The 20,574-nt window shown below is 45.2% G+C and overlaps 1 protein-coding gene across 1 annotated transcript; it reads left to right on the top strand.

The window, feature by feature from the left end:
* The first annotated feature begins 115 nt into the window (after positions 1–115).
* On the top strand, positions 116–20,191 carry BATF (basic leucine zipper ATF-like transcription factor). The gene is made up of 3 exons (XM_038750700.1): positions 116–412; positions 1,850–1,954; positions 19,851–20,191. Exons 1-3 carry the CDS (start codon positions 347–349, stop codon positions 20,058–20,060), a joined length of 381 nt encoding a protein of 126 aa, XP_038606628.1. The 5' UTR covers positions 116–346; the 3' UTR covers positions 20,061–20,191.
* Positions 20,192–20,574: the final 383 nt, after the last annotated feature.

The raw sequence follows: 20,574 nt of genomic DNA, 5'->3' as shown, positions 1-20,574 counted from the left end.
TTTTTCTCTCCCTCTCAGCGTAACTTCTTTTTCATTTAAGTTTCCGCCCATGTGACTTCCAGCTTGTGTTCCTCGCCTCTTACCAGAAACCACAGGCGAAAGAGCAAACCTAAAACCAAGCGGCGATGTCACTGCAAGGGGCAGTGTCTCTGAGCGGTGGAGCAAGGAGGACTCTGGGGCTAGGCGAGGAAAGGAAGGGGGCAACCGGAGCAGTGTGGCGAAGGGGCCCGAGAAAGCTATCCGGCCGGAAGCAGCGAAGACCGACAGACAGACAGTTAGAGAGCTGGAGGCAAGCGGGGCCAGGAAGCGAGGTGGCGGAGACTTGCATTCAAGGGAGTGTTCAGCCATGCCCCATAGCTCTGACAGCAGCGATTCCAGCTTCAGCCGTTCACCTCCCCCTAGCAACAAGCAGGTAAATATTTTTGGCTTTCTTCTCCCTGCAGAGACCGGCATTTCTCGAAGGGTGAGGGGTTGTTGGCGGGGGGCAGCCCGGGGCCCTGACTGGGAAGGGGCAGGGAGGGAGGGGGTAATGTCAGCCCAAGAGTACTTGGGCCTGGACTCCGCTGAGGTTCGTCCGGGCAGAGATACCTCCTGTCCCTCTGGTGTCCCCACCCCATAAGACTTTCTAGGAATTGGTGAGGGCAAAAGCCTCAATACACATGAGAGGGTGTGATCCCGTTTGGCGGAAAGGTGCTACCGACATCCAAAGTGGCGGCAGCTACTGGGGAAGATGCTCGGGCCCCTGCTGTTGAGCTCGAGACCGGCCCTGGACACGAACGAGGGAGTGAGGCTGAGAACCAAGGGAGAGGCCACAGGCCAGAGAGTCTGGTTTAACCTTAAAGTGCTGATCTAGAGAAAGCCCACTTTGGGGTTGCGAACAGAGCTCAATTCTCGAATGGCAGCGAGGTCTTATCGCCACCTGTCTTCCTAGTTTCTGAGTCCAACTTGTACTTCCCAAGCGCTTAGTACAGTGCTCTGCACACAGTAAGCGCTCAATAAATACGATTGATGATGAGTCTGGACTCTCCCCCGGACGTCTTTAGATTCCTCTGTAAAGCGGGGTAGTTCGAGGTCTGTCTCTCCACTTCTGATGTGGTCATTCTTTCAAATTCTCATCTCCACCCCGTGGTTGGTGACTATTTCTCTAGCACCAATCCCCAGGGCCCTTGCAAATCTTGTGGTTTCAGGTGTACAATAAAAGCGTTGGCAACAGGTTGGAATCCGCCACAGCAGGTTCATTGAATCCTTGGCCTCCGGTCCAGTTCCTCTGGTCCTTTCTTTTATCTCCAGGATTGTACTTGAGACCCCCAGAGCCGCCAGAGGGGTGTCTTAGGGACCCCCAGGGAAGAAGAGAACATAACCACATCCCTCAGATACCTCACGGTCAGGAGGTTCTGACCAACAGCTAACCCAGATCCCTTTTGCTGTAGTTTCCTGGGGGGGGCATTTGAATGAGCAATCACCCTGGATGCTTTTGGATAGGAAGCTTAGTCTTCTGCTGGCTCCCAACCCAAGATCTTTTCCTCTAGCTTCTCATCCCCCTGCCCCCACCCCCACCCTCTGAACTCTGGGGGCCCAACTGCACCTCAGGTGACAGGGTGAGGTGCTGGAGAGGGACCTCAGAAGCAGAATTGTTCCCTCTGAACATCTGGGTTTCAGCAGTCACTTGCCGGTCTGTGACATGGAACCTCAGTCGCCTTTCCCACCTGAGCTGCTTCTGGAAGGAAAGTGGGGAAGAGTTGGTAGAGGCTGGGGCTGTCTGTGTTGGGGGGTGGTTAAGTCGGGGGAGGGTCAGGGAGGGATTCCTCCGTCCACAGCCCATCTCATCCCTGCCTTCTCCACTCCTCAGGATTCCTCTGACGACGTGAGGAAGGTTCAGCGAAGAGAGAAAAACCGAATCGCAGCCCAGAAGAGCAGACAGAGGCAGACTCAGAAGGCAGACACCCTGCATTTGGTGAGTGTTTAGGAGGATGTCCTGGGAACTGGGATGTCGGGGAAGAGGAGCCAGGCTCGGGTGGCGGAGGGGTCCTCTGAGCACCGGCCAGGAGAACTCAGGGAAGAATGAGAAGCGCTTGCTGGAGGACACGGGTGAGCTGAAGTGGCCCTGGATACAGGTGGAGGAAGGCTAGTGCCAGCTTGAAATCCACTCCCCTGCCCAGGGCGCCAACAGTGTTTTGGCTAGAAAGACTGTGGGCTTTGGGGAATGTTCCTTCCTTCCTTCTATCTTGGGGGCTCATCCCGGTTCTTTCCTGATCCCCTTCCCCCGGCTCCCAGGTCTCCCTTTCTGCCAATCTTCCTCTCTGGACCCTACCTTCTGGTCCATTCCCAGAATATAAAGAAGCAGTGTAGCCTAAAGGATAGAGCACGAGCCTGGGAGTAAGAAGGACCTGGGTTCCATTCCTGGCTCCGTTACTTGTCTGCCATGTGACCTTGGGCAAGTCACTTAACTTCTCTGTGCCTCAGTTACCGCATCTGTGTAGAGGGGACTAAGACTGTGAGTCCCATGTGGGACGTGGACTGTGTCCAACCTGATTAGTTCATATCTACCCCAATGCTTAGTAGCATGCCTGACACATAAAAAGTGCTTAAGAAATACCATACAAAAAATCTAGGTGAAAGGTGGCAAGCAATAACTCACTGTGTCTAGAAAATGATATATTTTCTAATGGCATTTGTTAAGTGCTTACTATGTGCGAAGCATGGTTCTAAGTGCTGAAATTTCATTTTATCATGAAAAGCCACTCCAATCACTCCCCTAGTCCACTGTCAAAAGCCGATTTATTTTTTTGTTTACTTGGGAGACTTGCACAGCTGCAAGCCAGTTGGAGAGTTAACTCGAATCCTAGCAAGTTACTACTTTAGCAAGTAAAAGAACATAAAAAAAATCATGAGGGATTTCGAGAAGGTGACTGAAGCATTGTGGCTGCCAAATCCCTCATGTCAGGTTGCGAGGACACCTCCTGAAAGCTTGAAGGTGGTGGGTTCAGTACCAGTGAAAGGAAACACTTCTCTACACAGCGGGTGGTGAGCGAATGGAATTTGTTATTGCAAGGCATTGGACGGGCAGGAAACGACAGCAGATTCCTGAAATAAATCTGTGGATGATTAGATCACAGTGGATTTGAGAAAGATAAATTAGGAATGAAAGATGACGCTCTACTCTGAGGATGGACGGTGGGGAGGGCAACTGTCAGACCTCATTCCTCCAGCCTCCTGGGGTGCTATTGTTGGAGAAAGGATTCCTGGGATACATGAACCACTGGCCCAGCATGGCACTTATGCTCCAAATGCCTTTGGGAGAGAGAAAGTGCTGGTTTAATTCTGTATAGTAGAGTCAGCTTCTGATTTCATTTGGTATGAATCCATGAATCTCACTCAACTGCTCATCACCAGCTGCTCTGGCGGCCTCTTAACCTGCAGTGGTTGCCAACTGAAACTGGCTCTCTTTAGGTCCACTGGTCTGGACAAGATCCAAGCCTCCCTTCTGAAGCAGCTCACCCACCCAGGATCCAGGTTATTGGCTCATTTAATAATAATCATCATAATATGAACAACAACATTAATAATAACCATGATATTTGTTAAACGCTTACTATGTGCCAAGAATTGTACTACGTGCTGGGGTAGATATAAGTAATTGTACTTCCCAAGCGCTTAGTACAGTGCTCTGCACACAGTAATAATAATAATGATGGCATTTATTAAGCCCTTACTATGTGCAAAGCACTGTTCTAAGCGCTGAGGAGGTTACAAGGTGAGCAGGCTGTCCCACGGAGAGCTCACAGTCTTAATCCCCATTTTACAGAGGAGGTAACTGAGTCACAGAGAAGTTAAGTGACTTGCCCAAAGTCACAAAGCTGACAAGGGGCGGAGCTGGAATTTGAACCCATGACCTCTGACTCCAAAGCCTGGGCTCTTTCCACCTAGCCCCGAAGCGCTCAATAAATACGATTGAATGAGTGAATGAATGAAAAACTGAGTTAGACGCAGTCCCTGAACCACATAAGGCTCAGAGTCTTAATCCCCATTTCACAAATGAAGTAACTGAGGCACAGAGATGTTAAATGACTTTCCAAAGTCCACGCAGCGGGTAAGTGGTGGAGCTGGGATTAGAACCCAGGTCCTTCTGACCCTCAGGCCCATACTCTATCCACTAGGCTACGCTGCTTCTCATTTTAATACAGCCACACACCTTTCCCCTCACCAACAGCATTCATTGAGTGCCTCCTGGAATCAGACATTTGGGAAGAATTCAGTGGGGGCCCTGGTGCACTAGGAATACACAGTCTAACGAGGAAGATGAGGGAACACCAACTGCCAAATACAGTGAATTCTCATATAACGTTGCATTCTTGCAAAACCTCATATAAAGGAAAACTTGACACTTACCTGTTCTGACGCTGGTGCAGGGACACGAGCTGTTTCTTACCTCCATGGGCTGCTGAATCCAAACAGGCTTGAGTTGCCAAACAGGTGTTCCCTATTTCCCTAATGACATTCAAGCTGCAACAGAGTTAAAATGGTTGTTATGGCAGAAATAAGTGTAATCAGTAAGTAAAAAAGTAAGAACATAGATTCAAATGATAAAACCAAAGTGAGCAATTAGATAAGTAATGAACAGATACACCCCCTAGTGCTACGGAGAGGCCGATGGGATGGGATATCCAGGAAAGTGCAGAATCAGGGAATGCCTCTCGGAGAAGGTGACTTTTTAGAAGGCTTGACGATCAGTCAATCAATCATATTTATTGAGCACTTACTATGTGCAGAGAGCACTGTACTAAAGGCTTGGGAGAGTGCGATATAATGTAACAGAGTTGCTAGACATGTTCTCAACCCATAACAAGCTTACAGTCTAGAGGATGAAGGAGTTTGTGGCTTGGCAGAGTTGAAGATGGGGAATTCTGTGAATGGGTCAGTGATGGGCAATAAAAGTTAGAAGGTCAGCTTCAGAGGAGCTAAAGTGCAAAGTGGGAGAAGAGAGTAGCTAGGTAAGAAGGAGACAACAGGAGGAGAGCTTTGAAGAAAGGGGATAGGAGTTTTTGTTTTATATGGAAAGAAATAAGGAGCCATTGCAGAGAGGTTTTTGGCTAGGAGTTTTTGTTTTATATGGAAAGAAATGGGAAGCCATTGGAGAGAGGGTTTTGAAGAGGGAAGTGATGTTTTCTTAATAGACTTTTAGGAAGCTAACAGGTACAGCTGCACGAAATAGAGACTGAAAAGAGAGAGAGAGAGACAAACAGACTAAGACTTGAGGCAGGGACACCAGTAAGGAAGCTTTAACAGCCATAAGTGGAGGCAGAAAACAGTCGGTCACTTAATCAATGGTATTTATTGAGCATTTACTGTGTCCAGAGCATTGTATTAAGCGCTCGGGAAAGGACAACACAATAGAGTTGGCAGATGTGATCCCTGCCCACAAGGAGCTTACAGTCTACAGGGGGAGACAAACATAGAAATAGATTACCGATGAGGGAATAGTAGAATACAGAATATCATGTAAGTACTGTGGGGTTGGGGTGAGAATCAAAGTGCTTAAGAGTGAAGTAAGACTGGAGAAACAAAGAACCAGAAGGATTTAGAGTCAGATTAAGTGAGGTAAATGACAGAGAGGAATCAGAGATGACATCAAGTTGTGAGCTTCGGGGTTAGAAGGATAGTGGTGGGTTAGGGCTCTACAGAAAAGGGCAAATTAGGAAGAGGAGAAGATTTGGGAGGGAAGATGTGTGGGATCAACTGGTGAATTAATTTATAACTAGCTGAAGTAAGTACAAAGGAAATCCACCTGGGACCCAAATCTCCAACCCATTCTGCTGAGATAGTCCTGATATAATAGTAATGATAACAATAATTGTGGTATTTGTTTAGCACTTATTATGTGCCAGACACTGCACTAAGAACTGGGGTAGATACAAGAGTTGGGCATAGTCCCTGTCCCACACTGAGCTCATGGTTTTCATCCCCATTTTACAGATGAGGTAACTGAGGCACAGAGAAGTTAAGTGATTCGCCCTAGGTCACACAGCAAGCAAGTGGCAGAACTGGGATTGGAAACCAGGACCTTCTGACTTTAGGGCCAGTGCTCTATCCACTAGACCACACTGATATATGAAGCACATCAACGATATTTTATGTTCCACACTTCTAGAGTTTGAAGGAATCACATTAATAATCAGGCGTTAATTGTAACAGAGCCTATTTCTGTGCTTTCTTCAATAAGTGGAATTTTCATTCTCTCATGAACTGTACAATTGTTCATATCCCCCTTAAGGTTTTCATTTGTTCCTTTCTGTGATTTCATCACAGTCTTCGTGTATTTGAAATATATCACGATTTACATTAATAAGCATTATAACTCAACTAGTGTTCATCTGTGAGTCTATTCTAAGGTCTAGTCCTGGTTCTTTCAGGTTCAAATTAAAAATGAGATATTGTCAAAATAAATTTATAATGAGTAAAATACAGCACAGTCTATTTGGGAATAAAGGAGGGGCAAGAGGTAGATGTGTCCTGTACAAATTAATGATGAGTCAATCATAGAATACTAAAAATGTTTAATTGCTTGAAAATACTGAACTAAGATATAAATGGGTAACTACAAAGTATGAGGTAAATTCGTGAAAAAAATTACAACCCATACTAATTTCTCATTACATAGTAGATTCTAAACATTTGCAGGGGAAGAAATGACTATTTCAAACTTTTTCATCGATAAGAATCATGTACATTGGATCCTAATTACTTCATACTCTGTATTAGGGGCATGGAGATTATATTGTTTTGTCATAGCACTGATCCAACCTCTTAAAATGTAATGGCACATATTGAACAAGTCGTTTATATTTTCTTTTTACTTTGTGGTAATTGTGATTCTTCAGGGTGACATAGGCCTTCTTCCTCTGTTTTTTTCTGTCTTTTCTCTCTCTTTTTCTGTCTCATATTTCTTTGGAGAGCGTTTCACCCTATCCTGTCTCCCTGACAAATGTTGGAGATCCTGACGTCGCACGAAATTGTTCAGCTTTGTTTCTTATGTAATTAAATCTGGATCTTGAAAAGCAGTGTCTTCAGCAAGCTGGGCATGTGTTTCAAAGTGATCTTAGAGGGGAGAAAACAGCATTGTGCATCTCAGACAATAAGCATGGCAGCACAGCAAGGAACACAGCATGTGTGTGGGGTGTGTGTGTATGTGTGTGTGTGTATGCACGTGCACGCATACAGTGTAACCAAAACAGTGGGTCCCACCACACTCGCACCCACAAGCAAATTTCACTGTCAGTGACATCTTCGCGTAAGAAGACGACTATGTAGAGAGGAGGGCAACTATCTCCAGTACTTATTCTGATGTTTTTCATTAGCTCTTATAGGTTTGTTATGCATTTCTTTTTAATCCTGTCCAAATTTCAGCCTGGGAACTCTCTAATAAATCAAGGTCTTTGACATTTCAGAGTACTTCATTTGCTCATAGAGCAAAGTTTATAGCTTGTTGTGGGCAGGGAGTGTGACTGTTTATTGTTGTAATGCACTTTCCCAATCAGTTTGTACAGTACTCTGCACACAGTAAGCGCTCAGTAAATACATTTGAAAGAATATTCCTTCCTGAACCCTTCAAACATATCTACTCTCCCTCCCTTCTATGGACTCTCCTGGATCTGTGTCACTGGCCTGCAGGCATTTTCAGTGAGCTGAACTTCGATATCAAACTTTCAGAAACAACTGAATGATTAAGGATGGTTTCAATTCTGCAGGGACCGTTTCAAGCCCCTAAACTTTGTACCTGGTAGCTAAACCCAAATTCTCTGTTTTGGAACAAATTCTAGTCAGTTTCAATAATTGTCACAATAATGAATCAGACCACTCTCTAAAACTTCTAACGGTTTTCTCAGCACTACCTCTTTAGACCACTATCTTCTTTCCCCAGTGACAGAGAGCCACAGCCATCCTAGCACAAGTTTCCTTTCCTTAGGTAACTCTCTTAAAAAGCAGCTCAGGAGTATAAAAGTCTGCAATATACCATTCCAGCTAACATTGGCAGATTCAAAGCATGGGCCTAACGCCAAGGCTAAAATGTGTGTGGGTGTTTCTTTTTTCAATTATGTCATTTTGATGCTCCATCAGTTGAACATTGCATGCAATTATTTTGTAAAGTATGTAAGAATATTCACAATAGTCGAAATATGGTTTTCTCCACTTCTTGGTGCCAAGTTCACTTTAGCAATCACTCATTCTCCCCATTTCTGTGACATATTTTAGCATTCCCAAACAAACCTCAGTCATCCCTAGATTATAAAACAAGACAGGGGAGACCCCATGTGGGACAAAGATTGTGTCCCATCTGCTTATACTGGATCTGCCCCAGTGCTTACTACAGTATTTGGCACATACTAAGTGCCATGATTATTATTATTGTTATTAATAATAATAATAGAAAATGTTCCAGCTTTACTGTCATCATTGTAACATACTTCTTAATTAAGAGCTCATACTGACAGTAAATTTGCAGGTACTGTCAATACTGTAGCTAGTTCCCTGTTTTAAAAATGAAAACAAATTTATCCCTTCTTCAAAACCTCACCCAAAACCTACCTCATTCAAGAGTCCTTTCTGGAGTAATCCCCAGATGATTCTGATCATTTCCATCAATCCAATTTGGTTCCAGCAGTTTCTGTCATCGAAAAATATGCATATATGTTTCCACTGTTTGCATGTTATGTTCCCTGCTCCTTATAATTTTTTAACCTACGTTGGTGTCTTTTAGACTGTGAGCCCACTGTTGGGTAGGGACTGTCTCTATATGTTGCCAACTTGTACTTCCCAAGCGCTTAGTACAGTGCTCTGCACACAGTAAGTGCTCAATAAATACGATTGATTGATTGATTGGTGTGAATCCTGTCTCCACCATTTGGGAGTGAAACTTGATGGTGAGGGCCGTGACTTGCGCTGTCTTTGAAATTTCTTCTAGAGTTCTGGATATAGCTCTGAAAACTGAGTCCTCTTAACATTCGGTGGAATGAATGAACATCTGCATTTCTTCTTCACTACTTTTAAAACTCTGAGGCAACTATTACAGCCTCAAAGTGTCTTTACGTCAAACATCACACTTTCCCCCCAAAATACAGAATTTAAGAATCTTGTCTCCAACCTCCTTGTTTTATTGCTTAAACTTGCTGCTGACTCATTACCCCTAGAGAGCAGAGCTCTGCTCTACCAGCTTTACCAAATGATCACTCATTTGAAAACTGTTTTCTTCTTTCTTTTTTCTATCTTCCTAGAGTCCCAACAACTGAAACAGAAGTTTATTAAAGTTCCTTCCACTGGTTTTCCCTTCCTGGATTTCAGTCCCCCGGGAAAGTGGAGGCTGCATTTTAGATACTCCTCTGTCCTTTCACCAACATGCTTCCAGTTTGTCCTAACTGAAACCAATTTGCTGGAATTGGTTTCTCTCTTGTATGAAGAGAGGGGTTGAGCCCCTTCCTTCCTCTCCCCCTCGTCCCCTTCTCCATCCCCCCCATTTTACCTCCTTCCCTTCCCCACAGCACCTGTATACATGTATATATGTTTGTACATATTTATTTCTCTATTTATTTATTTTATTTGTGCATATCTATTCTATTATTTTATTTTGTTAGTATGTTTGGTTTTGTTCTCTGTCTCCCCCTTTTAGACTGTGAGCCCACTGTTGGGTAGGGACTGTCTCTATATGTTGCCAACTTGTACTTCCCAAGTGCTTAGTACAGTGCTCTGCACACAGTAAGCACTCAATAAATACGATTGATTGATTGATTGATTGAAGAGCTGCATATCAAAAGCAGCATAAGGCCAAGAGTCTATTTATTCAGTGCTTACTAATTGCTTGGGAGAGAACAATATAACAATAAACAGACACATTCCCTGACCACCATGAGCTTACAAGTCTAGAGGAAGGTGTTTCTGGGGGAAATGGGGATGGATGGTGATGAAAAGGTGTTAAGCAGGGGTTCTGGGTTGGAAGGGGAGAGGAGGAAAGCCGGCATTCACATTCCCAGGAATGTGGGGGGATGGTTATGAGTGGCAGCGGCCAGCAAGTAGGGATGGAGGCAGGGAGTGGGACGTGGTGCCACCCTCTTCCCCAGACTGAGGTTGGGGTGACTGCCACCAAAAAGGCTGGAGAAGTGGCAAATTGCTGTCCACAGTTATGGAGAAAAACGGCAAACAAAGAAGAGCATATGTGGCTCAAAAGCCTCGGCTTGGACACCCTGTCTAGCAAGACTAATGAGACTGACTTAAAAGAACCAGCTTCTGGGGAGAGAAGGGAAGTTGCATCCCAACTCTTTGAGGAAACGCAGATCTCTCTCTGAATGGCCGGAGGCGAGACTGGAACTAGAAAGGAAGGAGCGTAACATTCCTCACTCTGGATTTCCCCCCTCTGAAGTCCAGTGCCTGCTCTGGGTTGCCAGGCTCCATCCCAGAATATCAGTGAGTTTGTCCATCTCTGGGCTGGCTCTATCAAGGGGTCAACAATTCCATAGAAATGGTCAAGATTCTTGGAGCCAATCATTTCCGCTTCATTCTCTGGACCAGTTGCAAGCATCCAAAGGCAGAATAATAATTATGGTATTTGTTAAGCGCTTACTATTTGGGTTATCAGGTTGTCCCACATGGGGCTCACAGTCTTAATCCCCATTTTACAGATGAGGTAACTGTGGCAGAGAACAGTTAAGTGACTTGCCCAAAGTCATACAGCTGACAAGTGACAGAGCCGGGATTCGAATCCATGACTTCTGACTCCCAAGCCTATGCTCTTTCCAATAAGCCGCGCCGTTTCTCTCAGAAGGGGCACTTGTCACAACTTGGGATCTCAGACCAGAGTGCAAGGCAGAACTGAAAAGCTTCCCAATTTTCCATCTCTTGGATGAAAAAATGTCCTTCTTTCTCACCACCAATGTGTTGTCTCTTATGCTTCCCTAGTATTCTATCTAAGTTATAGGATCTTTTGGATAGAGCAGACTTGGGTATAAAAATGGCAACCACCCCTCTTAACTGGAGACCTCTAGCAGCAGTGTGTGAACAAGGTGGGCAGGCCCCTGAGTAGGAGAGTGCTTGCCTTGTTGAGGATTTGGGGAGCAGGGGGCGAGTATGACAGTCATCAGAGATGCCATACAGTGTGGATACAGTGCCCACAATCACATTACCCTGAAAAAGGGGGATGCCTGAAGTCATAGATGTGGGGTGGCGGACAGGGAGAAGAAGGAAGCAGAGGCCTATGTGGCAGCAGAAGGCTCTGCTTTGAGTAGCCCATCCTTTTCTCCCACTTTCTACGGCTGCAACCTCTCAGCTGGGAGCTGGGAAGTGCAGTGGACTGAAGGGGAAGCGAAAAATTGTCTCTTCTGTTACACAGCCACAAAGATGAAAAGTGATAAAAAGATGTCACAAAAAGCAGCCGGTGGGGAGAGTGCCCCAAAAGACCCCTGGAGGTTGCTTTCTTTGTCATCTATCCCTCTGTGGATATCCTTTATTCTTGCTCGGCATGGCCTAATGAAAAAAGCCTGGGCATGAGAGTCAGAGGACCTGGGTTCTGATCCCGGCTCTGTCATTTGTCTGTTGTGTGACCTTGGGCAAGTCGCTTAACTTCTCTGTGCCTCAGTTTCCTCATTTGCAAAATGGGGATTCATTACCTGTTCTCCCTCACTGAGCCCCCTGTGGGACCTGAGTTGGCACATAGTAAATGCTTAACAAATACTATTTTCATTACCATCATCATCATCACTATTATTGCTTTTTCATTGGGTCCAGGAGGTTGGGGCTGAGCTACCTAACACTGTTCTTCTTCCTCCCGTCTCAGTGATGCAATTCTGTTCTTTATATGCGGCTCTCTACTTCCCCCTCCTTCCCACTCCTTTAAAGGCCTTATTAAGGCTTTCCCTACGCTAGATTGTTTTCATGTTTGCTTTGTCTGCCAGGCTCCCAACAATTAATAATAATAATAATAATAATAATAATAATGAGTAATTCCTGAGTACAAAGCACTATACAAAGTGTTTGGCAGAATGCAGCAGGTGCAAGACATGTGTTTCCTGCCTTCAAGGAGTTTACAATCTAAAGGGGGAGGCAGACAGGCAAAATGTATTTACAAATTAGAAGAAACAGGACGAAGACTAAGGATGGCAAGATATGGAACCAACATGTTGGGATGAAAAAGCTGCATAAATAATTTAGCATACCAATAAATATATGTAAAAAGTATTGAAGTGCTGAGAATAAGCAGTTGAGTTATTGATTTATTTATTTTTTAATGGTATTTGTTAAGAGCTATGTACCTGGCCCTGGGATAGGTACAAGCTAATAATAATAATAATAATGATGGCATTTGTTAAGCGCTTACTATGTGCAAAGCACTGTTCTAAGCACTGGAGAGGTTACAAGGTGATCAGGTTGTCCCACGGGGGGCTCACAGTCTTAATCCCCATTTTACAGATGAGGTAACTGAGGCACAGATAAGTTAAGTAATTTGCCCAAAGTCAGACAGCTTACAATTGGCGGAGCCTGGATTTGAACCCATTACCTCTAACTCCGCAGGCCATGCTCTTTCCACTGAGCCACACTAATCAGGTTGGACACAGTCCATGTCCCACATGGGGCTCAAAGTCTTAGTCCCCATTTGAAAAATGAGGTAACTGAGGCACAGAGAAGGGAAGTGACTTACCCAAGGTCACCCAACCAGTCAAGTGGCTGGATTAGAACCCAGTTCCTTCTGACTCCGAGGCCCATGCTCTTATCCACTAGGTCTTGCTGGGTTGACATGGCAAGTGAATTAATCGGGAAAGGCTTCCTGGAAGAGAGTCCAGATGCACCCTCTTGCGACTGGAATTATCCTCATTTGCTGTCCAAATTATATGTCCTTTGGTGACTGTAGCTCTGTCTTGCTTCATTAAACTGCCCCCAACATCCACGGAGATTGTTTTACCTGAGGTTACAGCTAGTGGGATAGGGTCTCTTTAAATTTCTCACTTTGTAGCTGCAAGCATTTGGCCTGTCTTTAAGTTGCCTGTTTCCTCAGTGGTGCCAGGCCTTCCTTTCCAATTCCTTTATGGTACTTGTTAAGTGCTCACTATATGCCAGGCACAGTACTGGGTTAGATACAAACTAATCAAGTTGGACTCAGTCCCCATGGGGCTCATAGTTTTCATCCCCACTTTATGGATAAGGTAACCGGGGCACAAAGAAGTTGTGAGGTCCCTGGTCACACAGCAAAGTGGCAGAGCTGGAATTAGAACCAAGTCTTTCTGACTTCCAGGCAGCATCATCAGAAAAGGTGAACACCCCCCCCAACCCTCTCTCTAGTTAAACACGATCTCTTCTCCTGATCTTTGTTTCTTTTTAGCACCACTTCCATCTACCAATGATGCAACTAACCAGCACATTTTTATTTTTATCAAGACAGGAACTCTTATCTCCCTCAAAAGAAAGGTCATTGCTCAGTTTCATTTGGGGGATTTAATTTTTTAAGCACTTTTTTTCATTGGCTTGCACTCTCCTTGAAGACGGGGAACATATAGCCAGCTTCCATTGTTCTGTTTCTAAGGGGTTAGTACAGGGCTTTGCACTCAGCCCTTACCGAATAAATACAATTGATGGACTGATTCATTCATTTTAATAGCTTCAGAATGAGAAATCACCCAGGAAGTCCGTTGCTCAAGCAAAACGTTTGATGTGGACTTGGAGCTTGGCAGTCTGTGATTTACCCTGAGGCTCCAAACCGCAGCGATGGAGCTTGAGTAAATAGAACAGTTCAAATGTTTAAGTAAACATTGATTCTCATTTTTTCCTTATTATTCTACAGTGTATCAAATTAGCCCTTCTGTTGGGACTTCCCCCTGGCCTATGTTCAGGGAATTAATCTTTTCAGAACCTTCAAGAGAAGTCAATAAATCAATCATATTTATTGAGTGCTTACTATGTTCAGAGTACTGTAGCAAATGCTTGGGAGAGTACAATGTAACAGAGTTAGGGTAGACAAGTTTCTTGCTCACACCGAGCTTATGGTCTAGAGTGGGAGATGGACATTTACATAAATAAATTATCAATATGTATATAAGTATATCGATACGTTGGGGGGCCGAGGGAGGGGTGAATAAAGGGTTGGAAATCCAAGTGCAAGGGTTGGTGACACCTTCCTGGAGGCCTGTGTCCTAGAGGTGAACAGATTCGTACGAGCCAAGAGCTAACCTCAACTTCTTCTCTAGGACCCTGCCTTTAAGTGATCAAGAAGGTGAAAAGGGGCAAATCAAGGGGAAGAGAAAAGAGGGTTCTGTAGAGGGTGTTCACATCCCCTCTCCTCTTATTCAAGAGGAGGTCAACCAGGAGGAAGCATCCTTCTCCTGGCCTGGAATGCCCTCCCTCCACACATCCTCCAAGCTAGCTCTCTTCCTCCCTTCAAAGTCCTACTGAGAGCTCACCTCCTCCAGGAGGTCTTCCCAGACTGAGCCCCCTGTTTTTCCGCTCCTCCTCCCCATTCCCCCGACTCTACTCCTTCCCCTCCCCACAGCACCTGTATATATATTTATACAGATTTATTACTCTATTTATTTTACTTGTACATATTTACTATTATTTATTTTGTTAATGATGTGCATATAGCTTTAATGCTATTTGTTCTTTACGATTTTGACACCTGTCTACATGTTTTGTTTTGTTGTCTGTCTCCCCCTTCTAGACTGTGAACCCGTTGTTGGGTAGGGACCATCTCTATATGTTGCCGACTTGCATTTCCCAAGCGCTTAGTACAGTGCTCTGCACACAGTAAGTGCTCAATAAATATGATTGAATGAATGAATGAATGAATATTCAGCTAACATCTTATTCCAAACTTTGAGAAGGGCCTGGACGAGCCCCCCCAAGCTAGCTCTCTTCCTCCCTTCAAGGCCCTACTGAGAGCTCACCTCCTCCAGGAGACCTTCCCAGACTGAGTCCCCTCTTTCCTCTCCCCCCTCCCCTCCCCCCTCTCCTTCCCCCCCCTCCTTACCTCCTTCCCCTCCCCACAGCACCTGTATGTATGTATATATGTTTGTATGTATTTATTACTCTATTTATTTTATTTGTACATATTTATTCTATTTATTTTATTTTGTTAATATGTTTTGTTTTGTTCTCTGTCTCCTTCTTCTAGACTGTGAGCCCACTGTTGGGTAGGGACCGTCTCTATATGTTGCCAACTTATACTTCCCAAGTGCTTAGTATAGTGCTCTGCACACAGTAAGCGCTCAATAAATACGATTGAATGAATGAATGAATGAACTGAGGAATTACCTGTCCTTACATCAAGAGAAGCAGCGTGGCTCAGTGGAAAGAGCACGGGCTTTGGAGTCAGAGGTCATGGGTTCAAACCCTGGCTCCACCAGTTGTCAGCTGTGTGACTTTGGGCAAGTCACTTAACTTCTCTGTGCCTCAGTTACCTCATCTGTAAAATGGGGATTAAGACTGTGAGCCCCCCATGGGACAACCTGATCACTTTGTAACCTCCCCAGTGCTTTGCACATAGTAAGCGCTTAATAAATGGCATCATTATTATTATCAAGCTGATTAGGAAAATATGTAGTATTTAAACAGCAAGCCAGCAGAAATTTATGGTTTTAGTTGTGAAGAAAATGCATGCACACTACTGGGAAGATAGAGAGAAAAGGAGCTAAGATGGGAAGGGATATAAAGTTGAGTCACACAGGAATATCAGAATGAGTAAAGTATCAGAATCGCCCAGCTTCCACTGACCAGGCTGCTTTGATGTTGTACTGGAGCAATCTAACTTCCAGAGATGTGTCTCTGGGCCCCCTGCCGTAATAACGGATATGAGGGGCTGATGAAGGAGTTTTGTTCTTTCAATGACAAGGCGAAGCAGTTAAATCCCTTCCAACAACTTTGCTAGGAGTCCCAAAGCAATAGGTAGATAATAATAATAATAATAATAATAATAATAATAATAATAATAATAATAATAATGGCATTTGTTAAGCGCTTACTATGTGCAAAGCACTGTTCTAAGCACTGGACAGTGGTGATAAAGGAAGAAGATTCCAGAGGAATCAGGGTCATCAGATAACATCCAGACCCATTCACAGGGTTCCTACTAAGTTCCGTTATGCCTGGGGAATGGAATTGCGGGGTGCAATAAAAATTCTTTACAGCTAAGGCCAGAATGTGTTTTTTAATATCTGCCCAGGAGATAAGGGACCATTTGTCCAGTTGTCAGATTCCTAGGAAGGCTCAGCCTTTAATTCCTCTGGGGCCATCTTGCTTCCCCAGGTGAAAGGGATCTCCCAGACTGAGCTCCCTTTTTCCTCTCCTCCTCCCCCATCCCCCCCACCCTACCTCCTTCCCCTCCCCACAGCACCTGTATATATGTTTGTACAGATTTATTACTCTATTTGTTTTACTTGTACATATTTACTATTCTATTTATTTTGTTAATGATGTGCATCTAGCTTCACTTGACACCTGTCCACATGTTTTGTTTTGTTGTCTGTCTCCCCCTTCTAGACTGTGAGCCCGTTGTTGTTGGGTAGGGACTGTCTCTATATGTTTCCAACTTGTACTTCCCAAGCACTTAGTACAGTGCTCTTCACACAGCAAGCGCTCAATAAATACAACTGAATGAATGAATCTGGTTAAAGGATAGGCCACAGTGGCACTGGAGTGTGTGTGGAGGGTCTTTGAGGTCAAACATAGTTGGTCTTAAGAGGGGACTCTGCTGCCTAGGGATTCCATTGCCTCTATATCTCAATTTAGGTGCTCTCAACATTTCAGAATAGGTTTTTGTTTTTTCCCTCAGAAAGAGGAAATCCTTTCAGAATCCTGGTCTAATTCAACTATCTGCACTATTCCTTTTCCTGTTTTCCTTTTTCCTTCCAATTAGCCCCTGATCTAACAGCTGCAGCTGCTCCTGATGATAAAGTATATGTTCACTCATTTCCTTTTTTATGCGAAAACTATCCCCTTTCTCTTTTAAACGCCCGTCCTGCCTGTCCTGCCTTCTGGCCGCGGTGAGGCTGGTTTTTCTGGGGCCCCGGCAGGAAGCAGTGAGTCTTCTCTTTCCAGGGTAATGACAGATTTCCGGTCGCAGGTGGTTTTCTGGTTAAAAGTGGCAGTTAGTGAGCCTCCACCCTTGCCTTGAACCGGGACCTGCTGACTGGAGGAGCCATGAGAGAAGCAGAGGGAGAGGGAGGAAGAAAGAGTGAGGGAGAGAGACAGAGGGAGATAGGGGAGGAGAGGGAGAAAGAGAGAGAGATGGTGAGTATGTATGTATAAGAGAGAGACAGAGAGAGAGCATGAGTGCATGCTAGGTGCAGAACAGGCGGGAACGCGAAGGGGAGCGGCCAGGCCGCTGTCACTTCCCGTAAGCCCCATGGAGGTTGGACGTGTGGCGGCGAGATGTCAAGAGCTGTCAAGCCTCTCGGCTTCCCGCCTACCTCAGGCCCCACCCCCACCCCCCCCACCCCAGCCTCAGGGGTTTGCCCAGGCCCTGCAGTGCAGCTAACTTACCGTAAATTCTGCCACGGTGGAAACTCTTCGAGGGGGCGAGGGAAAGGGCTAGAGGAAGGGAAAGGCCATGACTCCCCGTCCCCCAGGTCTCTTGTCACAAACAACCCCTAACCCAGCCTGGCTGCTCAGCTGCTATGCACCTTTACCGTGCGCGCCGCTGTCAGATGGGCAGAGAGGCTGTCGGAGACTGTCCCAGCTGAAGAACAGCTAAAGGTCAAAAAGAAAACGCTCAGCATCTCGGGGTTGGGGGGCCGTAAAGCAGCAAGCTAGCAGGACTCTACAGCAGGAGTTAACTAAGTTCTGGGCAGACCAAGAGTTGTAGTCAACGGTTCCCATCAGTGGTGGCTCAAAATGTGCACGGAAAAGGTTTCCCTCCTCACCCTACACCACAACAGAGCAGGACACTGTCTTTTACATTTCTGAACAGTGGCAACCAGGCTGTGGGCTCTTAAGTGCTAGTTATTACCACAGTGCACTTGTGATCAGCAACCTGGATTCTCTGCCAACATTTGCCAAACTTCCTCATCTTCTCCATGCCCCAACCCTCCCTCCTTCAAAGCAGCGTGGCTCAGTGGAAAGAGCACGGGCTTTGGAGTCAGAGGTCACTGGCTCAAATCCCGGCTCCATCAGTTGTCAGCTGTGTGACTTTGGGCAAGTCACTTCACTTTTCTGTGCCTCATTTACCTCATCTGTAAAATGGGGATTAAGACTGTGAGCCCCCTGAGACAAACTGATCACCTTGTAACTTCCCCAGCGCTTAGAATAGTGCTTTGCACATAGTAAGCGCTTAATAAATGCCATCATTATTATTATTACTAAAGTCCTCCTTCACCAACTCTAGGAGCCATGCCATGCTGAACAGCCACTTCTGCACTCATGTGCTTCTGTGTTTATTTTTTACTGATTTATTAACTTGTGTTTATATTTAAATTATATATTGTCCTATGTAGTAGTAATAGTATTAAGCACTTGCTGTGTGCAGAGCACTGTATTAAGTGCTGGGAAAGAGTATACACATGGGAATTAGGCATGGACTCTGTCACTCCTGGGGTTCACAGTCTGTGAAATACATATACATCCTCATATTTTGATGTCTGTCTCCCCCTTCTAGACTGTGAGCCTGCTGTGGGCTGGGATTGTCTCTCTTTGTTGCTGAATTGTACTTTCCAAGTGCTCAGTACAGTGCTCTGCACACAGTAAGCACTCAACAAATATGATTGAATGAATGAAGGAATATATATATATACATATAAAAATATATGTGGTCAATTTATGTTTGATTTGATTAGCAGCGTGGCTCAGTGGAAAAAGCCCGGGCTTGGGAGTCAGAGGTCATAGGTTCAAATCCCAGCTCTGCCACTTGTCAGCTGTGTGACTTTGGACAAGTCACTTCACTTCTCAGGGCCTCAGTTACCTCATCTGGAAAATGGGTATTAAGACTGTGAGCCCAATGTGGGACAATCTGATTACCTTGTATCTCCCCCAGCACCTAGAACAGTGCTTGGCACATAGTAAGTGCTTAACAAATGCCATTATTATTATTATTATTAGAAATTCTTCAAGGATAAGAATAGCATCATTCATTTCTTTTGAATGTTTTCCCCAAACATCTGGTACATTGCTCTGTACATGGAAGATACTCAGTAAGTGCTGTTGGGACTGATATTTATAATCCAGATGCTGCAATTGAAATAAACTCCAGTTCACCCTGCTAGTATTTGCAACCTGTTGACTAGGTATCCAGAGGTGGTCTACAGTGCCCATGCGTTCCCTGGCAGAAGGAAAGGGGTTTCCTTAGGGAAAGTGATAGAGATATTGGATTGGGTCGCATTTGCAATACTGTCGTATTCATTTTCAATCAATTATATTTATTGAGCACTTCCTGTGTGCAGAGTGGTGTACTAAGCGGTTGGGAGAGTACAGTATAACAGATTTGATTGACATGTTCCCTGCTCACAGTGAGCTTACCGTTTAGAGGAAGTTTCTTTTCCTTCCATAGTGTGGAAACCCTAGAAACGGCCGGTTATTATTGTGCTGTAGTAATTGAGTATTGTCTGAGGGCCAAAGTGGTGAGTATCATCATCAGCATCATCATCAATGGTATTTATTGACCACTTACTGTGCAGAATGCAAACATAGGAAGAACACAAGTAAAAGGTAGAAAATTGGTCGTAGCCTGAAACAATATGGAGAAATGCGTCAGATTTTAACCGATGTTTCTGGCCCCAGATGGTTTCCCTAATGGTCTTGGCAGTAATTTGTTCACCCAGCTAAGCCCACATCCGCTTCGTGAAAGACAATTACCTGGTGTTTACATTTTCATGGCCTTCTCACTCTTTCAGGAGAGTGAAGATCTGGAGAAGCAAAATGCGGCTCTGCGCAAGGAAATCAAGCAGTTGACGGAGGAGATGAAGTATTTTACCTCAGTCCTGAGCAGCCATGAGCCCCTGTGCTCCATCCTGACCACGACCCCCCCACCACCTCCCGAGGTGGTCTACAGTGCCCATGCGTTCCACCAGCCCCACATCAGCTCCCCACGCTTCCAGCACTGAGCCTGCCCGGTGGGGACAGAGATAAAGGAATTGGTGCCCAACCCTAGAGGTTGCTCCTGAGGCTTTCTGGAGATGGGGTGCCCAGAGGATGCTGGAAACCATGAGGGGGGCACACCCGATTGCATCGACTGCCCCGGCTCCAGTGGAGCTTTTCTCAGCAGCTTTTTCTCCTCCCTGGAACCTGGAGGAGAGAGGGAGGGGTGTTTGAGGCCCTCTCAGCGGCAAAGAGCTGGCTGTCCTGGGAGGGAGACTGTCTGACACCATTTTCTGGTGAGGAGACTGTTTGACATCATTTCCTGGCCTGCCACATGTTTCTGGGTTCCTGGTAATGGTGATTCCTGAAATCAATGAACAGGGGCTCTTGGGTCTGTGGGAGTCACAGTGAGTGGAGTAGTGGAATGGGCAGGGAAGGGGGTTGATTTTTCTAAATAAAGAAGATAAAAGAAGCCAGAAGCTTTGTTAAGAGGACAATTGCTCCCTCTATATCCTGAGGCCCTTTGGATCACATCCCAGT

This window comes from Tachyglossus aculeatus, chromosome 1 (assembly GCF_015852505.1).
Source record: "Tachyglossus aculeatus isolate mTacAcu1 chromosome 1, mTacAcu1.pri, whole genome shotgun sequence".
Classification (NCBI taxonomy): domain Eukaryota; kingdom Metazoa; phylum Chordata; class Mammalia; order Monotremata; family Tachyglossidae; genus Tachyglossus; species Tachyglossus aculeatus.
Note: the sequence above shows the minus strand (reverse complement) of the source record. Positions and strands in the feature narration are given on the sequence as shown.